A 15,155-nucleotide genomic window follows, 5' to 3' on the forward strand; every position below is an offset into this window, starting at 1 on the left:
ATTTTTCAAGTGCCAGCCCCCCCTTTTTTTTAAAATATGAAATTTATTGTCGAACTGGTTTCCATACAACACCTAGTGCTCAACCCAGTGCTTATTCTCAGTTTTTAAGAGTCTCTTATGGATTGGCTCTCTCCCTCTCTAACTTTTTTTTTCTTTTCCTTCCCCTCCCCCACAAGCCCCTTTCTATTAAGAGGGGAAGAAGAAAACAGCACGAGGAAAACCAACAGAGACGATTCCCAAGATACTGAACCTCACCTAGCCAGCACAGCAAGCAGACAGGAGGGGCGGCAAGGGGAAGGTGGCTCCGCCTCCGGACCGCGGAACTCCCGCGCTCGCGAGGGGACAGGACCTCGCGGTGCTGCGCCTCTGTCGCTTATTGGCTGAGTTCGGGGGGCGTGGTGCGCAGCGTCGACCTTTTACGGCTGGCGAGCCCACGCACGTGCCGTGGCTGGCCTGAGACTTTGGGGTGTTTCACGCGGGTTGGGCTGTAAGGACGCCAGCTGAGTTGCACCCCGACTCAGGGAAGCCGGCTGGGAAATAACCAACTCTGAACCTGCGCGGGCCGCTCTGTTGCGCTAGTTCTTCGCTCCGGGCCGGCTGTCATGTGGGCTTCCCTGAGGTTAGCCCTGCGGCAGTGCGCCCGCGCCCTTGTCCCCGGGCCGCGCGCTTATCACGGAGACTCGGTGGCCACACTGGGTACCCAGCCGGACTCGGGTTCTGCCATCTACCAGGTAGGCTGCGCGAGCGCTCCGGCGGCCCGGGCCTGGAAACCCCTGACTGAGCCTGTGACTCCTCTTCCTGTGTCCGCCAGTGTGGGCCGGACAGGAATAAACACTGGCCGGCCAAGGAAGCCGGTGAACTGTGGACACACTTTAACAGCTCTGTTCTTTTCTCTGGAGCCTCCAGTCATGATTCTGGGACACAGTAGGGGTCGTGAAGTTTGCAGAGGAAGATAGTTCCAAGTAAAATATATCTTAGTTCACTTTTAGCACTGGCACTGTATTTTGTATCTTTGAAATCACTGGTTCTCAAAACCTGACTTAGCATTGTCAGCCGAGGAACTTGTCGAATATACGGCTGCGTTAAGCCCTGGCCTGGATCTTTGGGGTCTCTGGGGTGGGATCCTGGTGTTTGCCTTGTTAGTGAAGTCCTGAGGGCTTGGCGAAGTCCAGCTTTGGGAACCACTTGCCTGGTACAGATAGGGTTGTGCTTACCAGACTTTAGTTAAATAGTTGGTTATGTTAATAGAACATACTTATCGCATGCTGTCTTTGAATAACCCTTTCTTGGAATTGGGAGGTATAACAGTGTCACAGAAACAGCTTGTGAAATTTCAAAGCCGGGAAATTCCACCCTATCCCATGGTTTCTGAGGTTATACAGATAACATTTAAGTTGTACAAGTAACTTTCAGAAAAGACATTTTATTTTTTTTATTTTTATTTAAAAAAAAATTTTTTTTTTCAACATTTATTTATTTTTGGGACAGAGAGAGACAGAGCATGAACGGGGGAGGGGCAGAGAGAGAGAGGGAGACACAGAATCGGAAACAGGCTCCAGGCTCTGAGCCATCAGCCCAGAGCCCGACGCGGGGCTCGAACTCACGGACTGCGAGATCGGGACCTGGCTGAAGTCGGACGCTTAACCGACTGCGCCACCCAGGCGCCCCTGGAAAAGACATTTTAAACAGTTTCCTTACATCGAAAGAAAATAAGCAGGCTGAAGCAAACAGTATCCAGTGAGAGGGTTCCTAAAGTCTAGATTTTCTGGGGTCGGGAGAGAACTGTTTAATTCAGAAATATTAAGTGGTTTCTTTGGTTTAGGCAGTATGTTAGGTACTTGGTATAGGTCATAATTTTGTGGGGAAGGTGAACAAGAAAGCATGTACTTACAGTGCATTGTGGTAAGTGGTATCTAAAACTTGAAAAAGGTGGTTACAGAAAGCCACAGATACAAAGTAATGAGTGAGTTGGATCTTGACTGTTGTTGGGTCAGAGCTGGTCAGGTTCAGAGTGGAGAAGGAGAGGCAAGTCTGTACAAACTACGGAAGTTATGAGAACATAGATAACCAAGTTCTGAAAGCATATAGAGGGTATGAGGACTTAGAAGTAATGACTAGGGAATGGAATTGATGGAGTCGATGAATTCATGGAGTAGATGAGATTAAATAGTGGAGCGTTTTGCGTGCTGAAGCCACCTTCGGATTTCATTTTGCAGGCTGTCTGCTAAGATATTTAAGTAGGGAAGTGGCAAAATCCTATGGGATGTGATCGAATCATTAGTGTGGTGGCAGTATGGAGGAGAGACTTGTTTCTGTTTTGAATATGACTTCTTGGCTGGGTGTTCTTCTGGTTGCTGTAGGCTTTTGACATTTTCCAGAGTTTCTGTAAGGTTATTTTAGCCAGTTTTTGGTTGTTTGGGCCTGTCTCTGTGGGAGAATGAGGGCCTGGAGCTTCCTGGTCTGCCATCTTTTTGGCTTTAGGTCCAGGCCTGTGTTTTGTTTTGTTTTGCTTTTTTAATGTTTATTCATCTTTGAAGGAGACAGACAGAGTGTGAACGGGGAAGGGGCAGAGAGAGAGGGAGACAGAATCTGAAGCATGCTCCAGGCTCAGCTGACAGCACAGAGCCCGAACTCACGAACTGCATGATCATGACCTGAGCCGAAGTTGGAGGCTTAACTGACTGAGCCACCCAGGCGCCCCGAGGCCTATGTTTTTGATGGTGGCTGTTAGCTAGGGGTTTGGGGGTATAGGCCTGAGCGTATAACTTCTTTCTTTGTGTAAAATGTTTAATGTTCTGGTCCGGTCTGTGCACTAGTAATTAGAATACGGAAGTAGTTGTGGTATGATGGGAAAGGTCTTAGTCTAGTATTTCATGTATGTTAAAAACTAAAAAATAACATATTTCCATGGAGAGGAAAAACAGGAGGGAAATAAGCTAAAGTGTTAACAGTGGCCCTGTGAGTGGGCAAAGACAGTGTGGCATAATGGTTTAAGAGCAAGGTTCTGGAACTAGTGAGCCTTGGCTTAAATCCTGGCTCTACTACTTGTTAGCTGAGTGATTTTGGACTAGTTACTTAACCTCTCTGTACCTCAGTTACCTCAATTGTATAATAGCATTAATAACTGTGCATATCTTATAGAACCATCAGGACAATTAGTGGCTGCCTGTAACATTGCCTGGGACATAATAAGCCCTCAAGAAGTATTAGCTCTCACAACTTTTCCTTCCCTCCGTGATGTCATCTCAGGATCTGTTTAGCTAGCTTTTCGCTTCAGTAATGCTGTATAGCAAACAATCCCAAGATCTCTGTGTCCAAAAGAACAGATATTTATTTTTTGCTCTGGGATCAGGGTTGGTTGTGGTGGTTCTTCTCTGGGCAGCATACCAGATTCAGGTCTGCTGTATTTGTTTTTTATTCCCAAACTCAGACCGAAGGGGCAGTGGCTGCCAAGGGATGCTTCTCTCATAATGGAAGGCTGGGGTTCAAGACGGGACTATGGAAACACTGTCCCTCTTAGAGCCTTTGCTTGCATTTGGTACACTGTCACCCTTGCCCACATTCCACTGGTCAGAGCAAGTAAAAGGGACAGACTCATGGACTGTGGGTGGGGACAAATAATCTCACACTGAACCTTGGCAAGGATGAGAGGGACAGAAGAATTTTGAGTAAGTAGTACATTCTGTCTCATGCTGTAGAGGTTGCCACATAAGCTCCACCTATTATGTCTGAGTTCAGGGACAAAGAGGAGGAAGGGAGAGTAGGCGAAAGGACACCCTCACCTGTTTGTTTTCTTTTTAAGAAGCCTTTCTAGAAGTCATGCCTAACAACTTCTGCCTCTATTTCATTGGTTAGAATTTAGTCACATGGCCACACCTGTCTACAAAAGGAGGCTATGATGTTTTACTTTTCCAGCAAGGCATGTTGTTACCTTGAATAAAATTGGGATTTCATCATTAAGAAAGATGGAAGAATGGATATGGATAAGCAGCTCTACGTGTCTGCCACAGATAAACGGTAGAGAGAGAGTGGATGTGTTCTTATGTTGGATGTTAAAAGATTTCACTTAGGTGTATCCTTGTCTTCTGGGGCCACCAGCTACAAGTAGTAAACTTTAAGGCAAACAAAAACCCACAAGAGGGGAACAAAAAATAAAGCCATGCCTTGGGTGGGAGATGGCACATAGGAGCCCTGGCCACAGTCTGGTTTCTCTCTGCCCAGTTTTCTTAGTGACTAGGAATCCAAACTGCCTGCTGTCACTTCTCATGTCCATATGCTTCAGAAAGCCTTGGCAATTGGTGACAATTTCCTTTATTTCTTAATTGGAAGACTGGCTTAGCTAGGATAAAGATCCCTTGTATAAGTAGCTTTAGGTTTGATTGACTTTGTTCTAAATTGGTCAATGTCATAGGCTATAGCAATTGTACCTTGGGTTTCAGCCCACTTTAGTAGAGAATTACTTGTTTTCTCTGTGTGTATGGAACTACTCATCAATTCTGAACTTTGGTGCCTGTGGTTTGCAAAGTTGACAGAAGACTAGGAGGTAGAATGCAGGTGGAGGGGCATCAGCTAATTATTATTTTTTTTTTCACTTTAAAAAAATTTAGAGAAAGAGGGACAGAGGGAGAATCTTTTTCTTTCTTTTTTAAAAATATTTATTTTTGAGAGAGAGAGGGAGAATGCAAGTTGGGGAGGGACAGAGAGAAAGGGAAACACAGAGTCCAAAGCAGACTCCAGGCTCTAAACTGTCCTCACAGAACCCAATACAGAGCTCAAACTCATGAACTGTGATCCTGACCTGAGCCAAAGTCCGACGGACGCTCAACCAGCTGAGCCACCCAGATGCCCTGCTGAAGGAGAATCTTAAGTGGCAAGTGGAGCCCCACTCGGGGCTTGATCCTACAACCCTGGGATCATGACCTGAGCCCAAACCAAGAGTCGGATGCTCAACCGACTGAACCACCCAGGCTCCCCGAGGTCAGCTAATTCTTGATGAGTTGGGGGGAAAATAAGAAACTACGGCACAACAAAATCCCATCAGCCTCTAGATCTGCAAGGGAAGAAGAACTTGTTGAAGGATACTGGGAGGACACATTTAACATTGTGGGAAAAATCTAGGGGACAAAGAGAACATGTCAAGGCAAAAAAAAAGATGGATGAACTTAGAAAAGACTTAGTTTCAGAAAATTTCAGAATTTCAGAAAAGACTTAAGAAATATCAGTCGCTTGTGGCTATATAGACCTTCCATAGAATCCTTTCAAATAAACTGTAAAAAACTGTAAACTGTAAACTTCCTCTGACAGCTGAGGAAGTGTCTTCACTAATTGGATATTTGATTTTATTAACAGAGTATTGGTATGCAGTAATGGTCCTCATCTTTTGGAGATTTGGAAATACTTACAGAGGAAGTGTTATGTCCAGTATTTTCTTCAAAATAATTCGGGGTGGGGGCAAAAATAAAAAAACTTGGGCCATTGTGGATAATTGTTGAAGGACTTTGGCTACATTTATTATACTAATCTTTTTTGCTTTTGTGTATGTTTGAAAATTTCCATGAAACAAAGTTAAGTTTCTTCTATTTTTAATTTTTATGTTGATTTATTTTTGAGAGAGACACAGAGCATGAGTGGGGGAGGGGCAGAGAGAGAGGGAAACACAGAATCTGAAGCAGCCTCCAGGCTCTGAGCTGTCAGCACAGAGCCTGACACGGGGCTCAAACTCATGAACCATGAGATCATGACCTAAGCTGAAGTTGGACACTTGACTGACTGAGCCACCCAGGTGCCCCTAAATTTCTTTTATTAACAACAATGACAAACCCCATTAAAGAGGAGCTGAACATGTTAGAGAAATCCCTGCCCCTTCACTTTGCCATACTGTAACCTGTCTATTCATTTTCTAGTGCTGTTGAGCTAAATAAGTTAGGACTGAGAAGGAGATAGTATGTCATAATGACTGGATGGACTTGTTTGAGAATTAGCTGCAAATAATGTCACTGGAAAAACTTTTTTTTCTTCATCCTCTCAATTTTAAACTAATAATATAAGCTTACTCCAAGGTAAATGTGTTAGCTTTTCACATACCTTGCTGAGACAGTAGGTATTCAGATTTTTTTTTTCCATTAGCACCAAATTCCTTTTATTGAACTTGGAGTCACATGTTGAACAATATATGTGGCTTCTCTTTTCTTTCCTACAGTGTATTTTTCAGATTATCTTTTAACCTGACTACTAGAAAGTGAAGAGACACAAGGGTTAACAGTTTGGATGAGGTTCTTTTTCAGAAATTCCTTAAGCTCAACAGTGAGCACATCTTTTGTTGAATAACCATAGAATCACATGCTGAGAGTGGCAGAGAGAGAAAGTGAAATTCCAAACAGTGGAGCATTTGAGAAGGCTGCCTATCCTCATGAAGGCGCTTCACCATCCGTGGGGATTCTTGAGATCAAGGTTTCTAAGTGGCTGCTGGCTGGCTCAGTCAGTAGAGCGTGTGACTGTTGATCTCGGGGTCATGAGTTCTGGCCCTATGTTGGGCATAGAGCTTACTTTAAAAAAAAAAAAAAGGTATCTTAGACATTTATGAGGTGGATTTTTAACCTTAGAATAAAGGTAGAAGTGACAAGTTAGACTTTAAGCACAAAACCAGCAAAAAATATTTACTTGTTGCAGTAAAACAATCTGCTTTCCTTTCCACTTAGCAACATAGTAATCAGATCTTTTCCTCACCCTGTGTGTTCAGCAGCACCAAGCGGGTGCCCAGGGCCTGAGACCAGAGTAGCACCCAGCCCTGAGCCACAGAGCTGCAGCGCAGGGTCAGGTGAGAGAGTCCATAGAGAAGATGCCCTTTAGCTATAGATAGGAGTTGGCCACCAACTCCGTCCCCCGGAGCTTCCTTACCACTCTGTTTTGTTCATACAAGGAGGTCTTCCCCTTACAAATTCCCTCTGCTGTGTCTCTCGCAGACGACAAAGGAGTTCAGGACGCAGCTCCTGCTTACTAGCAGTAGTTCTCAGCCTAGGAGGCTGTCAGTACCGAGGTTGGATGTTAGGTTTTGAAAGGCTGCTCGGTCTCCTCATACACGTCAGGTGGCATTACACACGTTGCTCTAATGCCATCTCTTGGTGATGGGCTGAACAGACACGCTCCAGTGCAGAGCTTTGTTTCTGTCTGAGGCAATTCATGAAGTTGGGAGTTTCTGACTTTGCTAACTGTGAATAAGAAGGATCTCTAACCTAGGCTTTGTAGTAGAGCGAAATTCTCAGCTTCCACTGCCTCATGCTCTTAATATCAGCAAATACTATGGTAATCTGAAAAAATTCTGGTGATAAAAGAACCCTTTGCCTATTACCAAACCCCCCTTTTGGTAGGTTTCCAATTTGCCTTGAGGGTAACTCAGAAATGGAGACTGTGGGCCAGTGTTCCTCTGTTTTTGGTTGGATATTTAAATCGCTTGGGGAACCTTTATGGTGCTTAATGCCCAGGCCACATTTGTAACCAATGACATCAGAATCTCTGAGGGTTTGTTTTTATTTTTATTTTTCAAAGCTTCCTAGTGATTCCAATGTCTGTCAAGGTTGGGAAACAACGTTCTAGGCGAGTTACGGAGTTCTGTTCCCACAGGTTGTCTGCCGTAGGACAGGGCTTGGGAGACCTAGCAGGGAAGTCATCACAGGGCTAGCAGGCAGAGATGGTTCTGAGGTGGGGACCTCCCTGATCCAGGGCAGAGGTTCTTTCTCTAACAATCTGCTGCTTCTCCCTTTTTTATTTTCTGCATTTTGCAGGGCAAGAGAATGTAGCAGAAACCTTGACCTTGGGAGCTCTTAGAGCTGTAGAAAATAAATAATAGAGCTCTGTTGTAAACACGGTAAATTCTTCTAATTTTGAACAGCTGGCAAGCTGCTTAGTATTGCATCATGTAAAAGCAATTAGATCATCAGAGATGTTAAAGACATCGTGGGGAGCAAAATGTATTAGTGGGCTAAACTCTGAATTTTCACAAAAACTAGCTATTCAATTCTTGGTCTAAAGTAATATACTGATCAAACAAAATTTACAGAAGGTGAAAAATGAGGCCCTGTACCCTTTTTCCACCTCTCACAGTTTATATTTTCTTGTATGTTACTCTAGAAAATTTCTAAAGACGTGCAAACATAGAGTTTTGTTCCTTTTTATTTATTTATAAATTTTTTTTTTAGTGTTTACCTTTGAGTGGGGCGGGGGGGGGGGGAAGGCAGAGAGAGAGGGAGACAGAATCTGAAGTAGGCTCCAGGCTCTGAGCTGTCAGCCCAGAGCCCAACACGGCACTCGAACTCGGAACCCATGAGATCATGACCTGAGCTGAAGTCAGACGCTTAATTGACTGAGCCACCCAGGTGGCTCTTGTTCCTTTTTAAATATAAAATAGGATCTGTTGTGTTTCCTGGGCTCTGTTTTTAAGTGTAATTTGTCAGTTAGCAAGTGTTTTTTTTTTAATGTTTACTTATTTATTTTAAAAAAATTTTTAATGTTTTATTATTTTTGAAAGACAGAGAGAAAGAGTAGGAGAGGGGCAGAACAAGAAGGAGACACAGAATCTGAAGCAGGCTCCAGGCTCTGAGCTGTCAGCACAGAGCCTGACACGGGCTTGAACTCACAAACTGTGAGATCATGACCTGAGCCGAAGTTGGATGCTTAACCGACTGAGCCACCCAGGGGCCCCTTATTTATTTATTTTGAGAGAGAGTGAGCATTCGAGCAGGGAAGGGGCAGAGAGAGAGAGAGAGAGGAAGACCAAAAATCCCAAGCAGCTTTTGCAAAGTTAGTGAAGAGGGTGATGTGGGGCTTGAACCCACGAACTGTGAGATCATGCCTTGAGCTGATATCAAGAGTCAGATGCTCAACCGACTGAGCCACCCAGTTACCCCCAAGTATTTCTGCATTGGTTGGAAACTTCTTAGGGCAGTGATTGATGGGACAGAAAAAGGAAGATGGCATTTTAATTCTCTAAGGGCTTATATTCCTTAAAATAGGAAAACAAATAGAAATGAATTAAGTTTGGTTAATGCTGAAGGAAGAAAGATGGTAAATGAGTAGGAGTGACCAGAAATGAGAGGTGTTACAGATGAGAGGGAACACGAATTGATCTCTAAAGAGGGGTAATATTAGGATTGATGGACTGGAGAGGGAAGGTGGTAGTGAAGGGGAGCTTGGGCAGAGGTGGAGAGGCAGGAGTCATCCTTTTCATCCGATGGAGTGACCACATGGAGGCCACATGGGTAGGTGTGAGGCCACATGCGGTGACACATGATGTTCACATTAGCCCTTACTTTGGTTAAAAAAAAAAAAAGATAATTGCTTTCTAATATTACTCTCCCTTTCTTTGCTTCTGTTTTAGGAAAACTATGAACAGATGAAAGTACTTGTAAATCAGCTCCATGAACGAGCACAGAAAATAAGATTAGGTAAACACTCATTTATTCTTCCTTTTATGCTTTTAATGAAAATGTTCCTTGATAGTTATTGGTTTTAGGAAAAACCAGTAGCAGTAAGCTTTGACTCTTCAAGACTGTTCGTTGGTGTGCTGACATTTCATTTTTTCCTGTTGTCAGTTTTTTTGCTCTTACAGCATTGCCATTATGTGGGAAAAAGTAAAATTTCAGATTCATCAATTTAAAAAGTTTTTTTATATTTATTTAGTTTTGAGAGACAAAGCATGAGCAGGGAAGGGGCAGAGAGAGAGGGAGACACAGAATCTGAAGCAGGCTCTGGGCTTGAGCTGTCAGCCCAGAGCCAGATGCAGGGCTTGAATCCACAAACCAGGAGATCATGACCTGAGCCGAAGTCAGACGCTCAAACGATTGAGCCACCCAAGTGCCCCTCAGATTCACTAATTTTTAAAGTATTTCTGCTTAAAGGCTTATTTCAGCCACAGCATCCATTAAAATTTTTGTTTTACCTGAAGCAACTGAAACCTTTTCTGTTCATTAGTTATATTCATCCTATATACTAATTTTGCGTAATTATGAATTTTCTGCTTTGTTATATAACTTGTAAATAATGTCTATGTGGGTTTATTGCTGATTAAATAAGTGATATTTCCTAAGAACTTGGCAAATTGTTATTATTTTCTATTTTCAAATTGTGGACATAATAGACATCCTTTTGCTTGGAAGAAATTGCATCATGGGGAATATAAACTATTAATGTATAAACAGTTACAGCAAATTCTGCTGTGCCATTATTGGTCAATGCAAAAATTTACTTTAGAAGGCTTTGTGAGTTGAAACTAAAAGGTATTTCCAAAATAAGTTGGGTTTTTTTTTTTTATTTTTTAAGCTTATTCATTTATTTTGAGAGAGAGAGTGTGTGTGCCTGCTTGCACATGCGAGCAGGATAGAGCAGAGAGAGAGAGAGAGAGAGAGAGAGAGAGAGAGACTCTCAAGCAGGTTCTGGGCTCATAGCACAAACGTGGGGCTTGAACTCACAAACCATGAGATCATGACCTGAGCAGAAATCAAGAGCTGGATGCTTAACATACTGAGCCCCGCAGGTGCCACTGTAAGTATTTTGATAGATTCTGAAGTGCTTAGCTTTATAATGCTGCGTGATAATTACTTTACCAATATGGAAAAGCACAAATAGTTTTGGTGGTTAAAACAGGGGACTTGTAATGACCTAAAGATGGTTTTTGAAGACTTTTAAAATGGAAGTTAACTCCATGCATACAGTTCTAACAATGCATGTCACAGTTGAAGTGACATTTGTGCTGTGCAGGCAGAGGCAGACAGATGTGTTGATTAAAAGATGCTTGGGGCGCCTGGGTGGCTCAGTCACTTAAGCATATGACTCTTGATTTCAGCTCAGGTCACGAACTCATGGTTTTTGAGTTTGAGCCCCGCATTGGGCTCTGTGCTGACAGCATGAAACCTGCTTGGAATTCTCTCTCCCTCTCTCTCTGCCCCTCCCCTGCTGGTGCTCATGCTGTCTCCCTCTCTCTCTTTCGAAGTAAATAAACTTAAAAAAAAAAAAAAAAGATGCTATAGGGGTGCCTGGTTGGCCCAACTCTTGATTGTGCCTCAGGTCATGATCTCGGTTGTAGAATCAAGCTGAGTGTGGAGCCTGCTTGGAATTCTGTCTCTCCTTCTCTCTCTGCCCCTCCCTCACTTGCACGTGCATGTGCTGTTTCTCTCTCTCTCTTTCAAAATAAAGAAACATTAAAAAAAAAAAGCCACATCCTGTAAACTGTAAAATGCTTCCTGATTTCAGGGATGTTAAAAGTGTGAACAAAATGTATCTATTAGAATGAATGCAATATGGTAAACGAGCTAGGAGAAGGGCTTTGCAGTCTCCAAGTCTGTGGAAATGGAGATAGTGCAGAATCTTTGAGAATAATCCTTGGAAAACTAAGATGCTGTGTCATGTTGTTTTTATGGCTATCCACATATACCAAGTCAGTTTAAATGCCAGAGGAGCAGAGCTCTGTAATCTGAAAATCTGCTTCAAGGATAGCCCTCTTTCTGATTTTTCCTAATAAAACTGGAAGTCACCAACTGTTCCAAATTGCCAATTCATACTCTAGGCAGAATTAACAAAGAATGGTTTTATCTTAAGTACTTGGAAAACAAATGTGTATGTTTCTTATCACTTCTTTGTCATTCTACCTTCTCTGGCCACCTCTCCCTTGCTAGTCCTTTAGTGAGTATTTAGGTCACCTGACTCTCCAAAGACCCTCACCACAAGACCTGGCTTTCCTTTCATTGCCTCAGGTGCATTTTTCTTGTAATATTTATTTTTAAACAGTATTATTAAGGTGTAACTGACATACAATAAACTGCATTATTTAAAATGTACAATTTGAGTTTTGACATAGGTATATTCCTTGTGAAACCGGCACTACAACCAAGATCATAAACGTGCCTCTCCCAGAAATTTCCTGTGCCCCTTGATAACCCCTCTCTCCTGCACTCTCCTACACCCAGACCCACCTTAGTAGGGGAAGTCAGGTCCTCTGAGTGGTTGGGAGAAAGAGAAGAGCGGTTTGACTTCATCACACTATTTTGGAACTAAATCTTTGCCTCCTAGAATTATTTTCATTTTAAAAGGTTAAACGTGTAATACAATTTTCTTGGTAACTTTAAGGCAGATTTAATCTTAAAAGTATGCCATCTGCCTCTTCAGGAAAAAAAAAAAATTCCCTTGGATAGAGGAAAGAGGCCTGGTTTGAAAAACAAGGTAATACTTGGAAGCTTGTATGAAGTAGGTAAGAGCTTGTTTTCTCCCCTAAAAAGCCCCCAAAGAAATAGCTTTTTTAGATAGCTGAACACTTCATGAGCCCCAGAGCAGATTAAGATGAAAGTCGTGGGCACCAGTGAAAATAAACCTATTAAGGTACTGTATGATCCTTCCCTTTCTGGTCTGATGCCTTGGGTTGCTGAGAGTGGGTTATCAATATTCACGAGATACCGAGCCCAGCAGCTGTCAGTCTCGGGGAGGGTTGGTGTGCTGTTCACTTCAGGCAGCCTCACCCGGTTACCTCCGTGGGCTCTTTGACTACTGTAGTTTTCTTGGACCGGAGCAACTTGAGGAAACACAGAAGCCAGTCTCTGAGTGAAGATACTAACAGAAGTGGACTTCTTAGTTGGCATGTTAGGTGTGCAGCTCTCTCCCATTTGGAGACAGTGTAAAAAGTTATGGGTCGCCTACCTTTAGGTAAGTCTTGCCGCACTCATCATGGAGGTCATTTCTAAAACAGTGCTTTTCGCCTGGGACAAATGAAGCTAGGACTTTTTCAAATTTCACATAGTACGTAGCCGAGCGCTAGGTAGTCGTAGGTATTGAACAGGTGTGGAGTTGAGGCAGTATTGGCAATGCATGAGTTGCAGAGAAGATGCTATATTATTTCTTTAAGCAATTACCAGTGAATTCAGAAAATGTATGGTATGCTGTGAAATCAGAAATTGACTGATTTTTTTTTTTTTAATGCAAGTTTATTTACTTCAGAAAATAAAGCTTGTGAGTTGAATGGAAGATCTGAAAATTAGCTGTTTCTGAAAAGATACGTTGAACTTTTAAAAGTGCTGTATTTTGGGCTGTTTTATGTTTTTCTGGCCTTAAATTACTGGGAGACCTTATATGCTATCAATCTAATCTAATCATGTTTTTATCGCAGGAGGCAGTGAGAAAGCCCGAGAACGCCACGTATCAAGAGGAAAACTTTTAGCCAGAGAAAGAGTGGACAGTCTTCTAGACCCAGGGTTGGTATTGCCCAAGTGCTAACTCAAGTGTTCTCTAATCTGTGGTACTTTCTTAAACAGTTTTATAAATAAGTGATTTAAAATTCTGATTCTTACTCTAAGATTCAACAACAAATGTTTATTGAGATTCTAAGTGTCAGGCACTGTTATAAGTGCTAGTGATACATGAGTGAACAAAACCGACACAGGTCCTTGTCCAACTGGAGTTTACATTGTAGCAGGAGGAAGTAGAAAGTAAATGACAAATGTAAGTTCTGCAGTATGTTAGAAGGTGATAAATGTCATGGGAAAAAGAAAGACTGGAATAAGGGAGGAGGGTCAAGTTGTAGTTTTAAATAAGGTGGTTAGGGTAGGCCTCATTGAGAAAGTGACATCTGAGCAAAGATTTGAAGGAGTGAAGAGAGAGAGCCCTGAAATACAGTGAAAGAGTGTTAACAGACAGAAGGAATAGCCATTGCAAAGGCCCTGAGGTAGGAATGTGCAGGATATGCTGATACGCTCAAGAACTGAGGATGCCAGTGTGTTTGGGGTAGAAGACATGAAGGGGAGAGTGGTAGGAGGTAGGGTTCCATTCCATAAAACCTTGGAGGTTAGTGTAAGAGTTTTGGCTTTTTTTTTTTTAAGTTTATTTTTATTTTGAGAGAGTGAGGGGTGGGGGGTGGGTGGGGAGAGAATCCCAAGCAGGCTCTGCACTGTCAGCGCAGAGCACGATGTGGGGCTTGAACTCATGAACCATGAGATCATGTCCTGAACCAAAATCAAAAGTCGGAGGTTTAACCGACTGAGCCACTCAGGCACCCCAAGAGTTTTGGCTTTTATCCAGAGAGGAATGAGGAGGCTCTTGGGATTTTGAACATGAAACTATTATGATCTATGTGACTTACATCTGAAAAGAGTCATTCTAGCTGCTGTTTGTGGAGTAGAAAGTGGGCAGCAAGGATGGAAGCACCAAGATGAGTTAGACATCTGTGGCAGTGATTCAAAGGAGACATGATGTGACTTTGAACTTAGGATAGTAGTACTAGAGGTGATGAGAATGTCCTGTCAAGATAGAGCTAACCCAGTGGGATTTCCTGAAGGATTGGAGTGGAGGGAATGCAGGTGGAGAGAAGGGAATGAGGACTCCAAAAGTTTTTTTTTTTTTTTTTAAGTTTTATTTTTATTTATTTTGAAAGAGGAGCACAGTGGGAGAGGGACAGAGAGGGAGAGAGAATCCCAGGCGGGCTCCACACTGTCAGTGCAGAGCCTGATGTGGGGCTCAAACCCACGAACTGTGAGATTATGACCTGAGTAGAAGTCAGACACCTGACTGACTGAAACACTCAGTCCTTTTTTTTTTTTTTTTTTTTAATTTTTAAAGTTTATTTACTTATTTATTTTTGAGAGAGACAGAGAGAGCAAGCAGGGGAGGGGTGGTGAGAGAGGGAGAGAATCCCAGGCAAGCTCCACACTGTCAGTATGGAGCCCAATGTGGGGCTCCAACTCACTAAGCGTGAGATCATGACCTGAGCTGAAATGAAGAGTCGGACGCTTAACCGACTGGGCCACCCAGGCGCCCCTGAAAGTATTTTTTTATGACATACACCCATATTCCCAACCTGGAGGCAAAAACACTGTTAACACCAAGTGTGCATCCTTCTAGACTGTTCTTAGGTGTATGTATAATAGACACTTTTTTTTATAAGAAAAATGGAATCATACTAAATGTGGGTGTTTTATAACACCCTTTTTTCCCCAACTTAACTAGATCTTGGACATTTAAGTAAGTGAAAGGTGGAGTAATAGCCACAGTGGTGTGGAGCCTGGTCCCTGGGGTTAGATTGCTTATCAAAACCCAGCTCTGCCACTTACTAGTTGTGTGACTTCAGACAAGTGATTCAATTTCTTTTTTTTAGTTTCCTCCTCTGTCAGTGGGGATCATAA

The 15,155-nt window shown here is 42.8% G+C and overlaps 1 protein-coding gene across 3 annotated transcripts in view; it reads left to right on the forward strand.

Annotated features, from left to right (window-relative positions):
- The first annotated feature begins 408 nt into the window (after positions 1-408).
- MCCC2 (methylcrotonyl-CoA carboxylase subunit 2) overlaps positions 409-15,155 on the forward strand; it is a 71,249-nt gene continuing 56,502 nt past the window's right edge. For 2 of the 3 annotated variants that reach the window (XM_047865903.1, XM_047865910.1), the window contains exons 1-3: positions 409-731; positions 9,374-9,440; positions 13,148-13,232. In XM_047865903.1, coding sequence (XP_047721859.1) covers positions 603-731; positions 9,374-9,440; positions 13,148-13,232 — 281 coding nt within the window. In that variant the 5' untranslated portion in view covers positions 409-602. The remainder of the gene's footprint in view (positions 732-9,373; positions 9,441-13,147; positions 13,233-15,155) is intronic. The other variant, XM_047865895.1, reaches the window with a different exon arrangement.

Source organism: Prionailurus viverrinus, chromosome A1 (genome assembly GCF_022837055.1).
Source record: "Prionailurus viverrinus isolate Anna chromosome A1, UM_Priviv_1.0, whole genome shotgun sequence".
Lineage (NCBI taxonomy): Eukaryota > Metazoa > Chordata > Mammalia > Carnivora > Felidae > Prionailurus > Prionailurus viverrinus.